At 33.2% G+C, this 4352-nt stretch overlaps 1 protein-coding gene across 1 annotated transcript; it reads right to left on the bottom strand.

The window, feature by feature from the left end:
* Nucleotides 1-3316: 3316 nt before the first annotated feature.
* LOC110729283 lies at nucleotides 3317-3703 on the bottom strand. The gene has a single exon (XM_021909012.1). It carries the CDS (start codon nucleotides 3701-3703, stop codon nucleotides 3317-3319), a length of 387 nt encoding a protein of 128 aa, XP_021764704.1.
* Nucleotides 3704-4352: the final 649 nt, after the last annotated feature.

Raw genomic sequence — 4352 nt, forward strand, 5'->3', positions numbered from 1 at the left:
TGATTGCATGTTAGTCAGATATCGCACATGAATACGAGAAGAATAAAGTAGAAGCCTATTATTAGGGCAGGTTTAATCTCTTTTAGATTGAAATTGTACCCTAGTCCTCGAACACCATTCATGGTTCAGAACCGATTGGAGTTCACGATCTCATGGACCGTTAAGGGGTGTAACCTTCACCCTGTTAACGGTTTACAGGTTCCTAAAACTTGTAGGTGACTCTTTTGTTCTAGCTTCTTTCCCTTTGTACGCCACCATACTTACGTGTATGATCACAGTGGGGCTCAAGTTTGGATTAAGCTTGAAATATTCTCTACAGTTTTTGCCGACTCTGCTGGAGAGGATTTCTATTTTATTTCGTAAAATTTATTTTGGTAGTGATTTAGAATGAGTGGATGAGACCCGAAAAGTTCTATGTATTTCATGTGCGTAATTTTTATTAACATTATTGTCATATGCATAAAAAAGGTTCTCATTGGAAAGAGCATCAGTAATGAGTAAAAAGCATAGGATTTTTACACGTAGGAAATATTAGAAATATCTTTCACAACTAGAATCGAAATAATACTGCGAAAATAGGAAAATTCTAAGAACATAGAAAGCTGCTGAGGCATTTAGTAACTTGCGCTGAGAAAACACAACTTGTCACCTATAATATGGCACTGTGACACCCCCAAATCTCCCTCTTTGGAAATACAAGTATAATACGTATAATTACCACCGCGTGATTACGCAAGGCTACTCAACTTACTAAAAATAACAATACTGTGCAGCGGAAACTTCAATACTCTTCTTTATTAATAATAACCATAATAGTAACCAATGTTATGAGTACTCAAAATAGATACAAGACCAAATTCCTAATTTAGTGAAAACCAATCCCGGGACTCCAATGCATCACTTATTGACTCCAACCTGAAAATAAGCAACACTGCTTACCATTATGGTAAACAGGGCGAACCAAAACAAATAAGAAGACGAGTTAGCAAAATATGCTAAGTACGGTAAGTGCATGAGAATTAAACTCAATTTATTCGCAAACATGCTTTAAAACCAATTTCTAATAAATAATCTAATAATTCCAAACTCATGGATTAAAACCAATTCTCAATAATTCCAATATCAATAATCAATAAAACCAATTTCAATTATTTAAAAACCAATTCCTCATACTAAAACCAATTCCTCTCCCAAGTGTGCACACCCCCCAAACTAGTCTCCTTATGTTACAAGGCTATTCTTGAGGAAAGACCCGGTCATGCAAAGTCCAAGGCCTTATCAATAAACCAAATCCGCATAGTGGGATTACCAACATGCTTATAAAGCGTAAATAATAATAAATCCATGATTCAAACAATCCTCTTTTAAATCCAATAATTCCAATATCATTCAAAATCCATTTTAATTAATTACACATGCTTTCAAAATCAAACCTTTTAAGTAAATACTTGAGAATAAAATCTCATATTATTAACTTTTCAAAATCAACAACTCTTCCTTGAAAAACCTTCATTAAATTCAACACGATAAGTAATCCAAACCATTCAAAACATGATTTAAAAATAAATAATTCAAAATACTTTTATTAAAATAAATACCTTCAAACATAATTTATTTCAAAAATCATAATTCAAATCAGTTTAATTCAATCACCAATCAGATCATGTAAACACATGTTATTCAAACGAATCACTTTCAAAGGTATCTAGCCACCTAAGCGTACCTTGATCTTCACTTAGCCAACAACACTTAAAAAGAACTCTCAAGTAGCTTGATCAAAAACACCCTACAAATAAATATAACCTTAATCAATATAAGGTTAACAAATAATCACAAATAATTAAATTAAACCCTCCCAACTAAATGTACATGAACTTCTTAAATTAATTCAACATGAAAATTATTAAAATCTGATTTTATATAATTAAAACTACTCATAATAATTTTATATTAATCTCCCATAATAATAAGAATTGAATAAAAGAAAAGGAGAAGAAAAAAATTGAATTTGCGTAGGAAATAAAAGGAAGAACTTTCAGAGGCTATAACTCCTTCGATATAGCTCCGAATTGGGTGATCCTTGAGCCTCACCTCAAGGATTGTTCGAGAGGAACAAATATTTGAGAAACCTCACTACCCCAAAAAATGAACAGAAGTACCCGAAAATTGGCTTCAAAGATGAACGAGATGATTTGTGTAAAATTGAGGAGAAGAAAAAGAAGAGAATTGGGGTGAAGAATGTGAGAGGTATGAAGGGGTATTTATAGGCTAGTATGAGCATTAATTATGGTAGCAAAATGTAGGAAGAATTATTGTAATTAGGATTTAAGAGATTACATGGAGAAGTGAGCAAAGATTTGAGGAAAGTTTTGATATTTGAAGGGATTGTGTATAATTGAATATGGAAGGTATGTATGTCATTAAAAGTGTTAATGAAATTGGGATTTCTTGGGGAATAATTAAGAAGAATGAATGGCAAGAAAATATAATAATTGGATATCAAAAAGATGGAGAATTAGATTTATGGAAAATAGGAGATTTAAGGAAGATAATTAAAAATACAAATTACCAAAATATTTTCCCAAAATCTTTATGGCATGGCCGAAATTATTGAGATTTCCTAAGCTCATATTTTCGGCCTTCCTATTTAGTATTTATGAATATATTTTTCTAGTTTTAAGGAATTAAAAATAACTGTGTAAATAATATTTATTATAATAAACAATTAAATAATAAAATACCAAATATTCACCAAATAATTTAACTAAATAAAAATCAGATTTTCACATAGGAAAATCCGAAATTATTAGCTATTTAATTGGGATTTTCGGACCTATTAAAATAATAATAAAATATAGCTTTTGCCTTAATTAAAATATCCGAAATATATAAATAATCCGGTTTTTAAAATAGGATAAATGGATAATAAATCTTATACAAAATAATGATTAGTTTTCAAAATACTTTTGGCGCCAAAATTCAGATATCATTTTGGCTCCAAGATTTAAATATTAAATTGAATTACTAAAATACCCTTTTTAGAAAATAATAATTAATTAGGAAAATACGTATGAAAATACGGGGTATTACAGTCTACCCTCCTTAAAATAAGTTTCGACCCGAAACTTAGCCAAAAGAAACGAAAATCATTTTGAAATTATTGGTTCATGCACATCCTAACTTGACTCAAGACTCCAACTAAACTTAAATAAGACTCGAAATCACTCAAAAATGACTCGAAAAGTAAACGCGCGAAACTCTATCGCCCTCTACCCCCCTTAAAAGGATTTACGCCCCCGTAACTCGACCACTAACCTTAGGCAAACAGTTCTGGGTAACGTTTCCTCATATCAGCCTCAGCTTCCCATGTGGCCTCTTTAGTTTTCTGATTTGACCACAATACTTTCACAATGCTCACATCCTTGTTCCTTGTGCTCCTGACCTTAGAGTCAAGAATATTTACTGGTCTTTCCTCATAAGTCAAATTCTCATCCATCTCAATGGTTTCTGGTTGTAACACATGTGTCACATCAAGAATATACTTTTGGATTTGGCTCACATGGAACACATTGTGAACCCTTTCAAGCTCGTTAGGCAAATCAAACTTATAAGCCACTTTTCCCACTTTCTGAATGATCTCATAAGGCCCTATGTACTTTGGGCTTAATTTTCCTTTCTTCCCGAACCTCATCACACCTTTCATGGGTGAAATCTTTAACAAAACCTTTTCTCCTACTTCATATTCCTCTTCCCTCCTTTACAAATCAGCATAACTTTTCTGTCGATCTTAGGCTGCTTTAATCTTTTCTTGGATCAACTTGACCTGCTTCACCATATCCTCAATCATTTCTGGTCCAAGTACCATAGTTTCACTTATATCATTCCAACATACTAGGCTTCTACACTTTCGACTATACAAAGCTTCAAACGGTGCCATCCCAATGCTTGCATGGTAACTGTTGTTGTAAGAGAACTTTATCAAATCCAAGTGGTCTTCCCAAGACCCTTGATACTCCACAACAAAAGCTCTTAACATGTCCTCCAATATCTGAATTGTTCTTTCTGTCTGACCATCTGTCGCGAGATGAAATGATGTGCTCATTAACAACTTAGTTCCCATCGCCTTTTGCAAACTTTGCCAAAAGTTAGACAAAAACCTTGAATCTCTATCCGAAATGATAACCTTGGGTACCCCATGGTACCTCACCACAAACTTCACATAAGCTCTTCCCAACTGATCCATGGTCCAAGTACTTCTCATAGGTATGAAGGTTGCTGACTTGGTCAACCTATCCACTATCACCGAAATAGTGTCATTTCCTGCCTTGGTCTTTGGCAAAGCTCCCACAAAA

This window comes from Chenopodium quinoa, unplaced genomic scaffold, assembly GCF_001683475.1.
Source record: "Chenopodium quinoa cultivar QQ74 unplaced genomic scaffold, ASM168347v1, whole genome shotgun sequence".
NCBI lineage: Eukaryota > Viridiplantae > Streptophyta > Magnoliopsida > Caryophyllales > Amaranthaceae > Chenopodium > Chenopodium quinoa.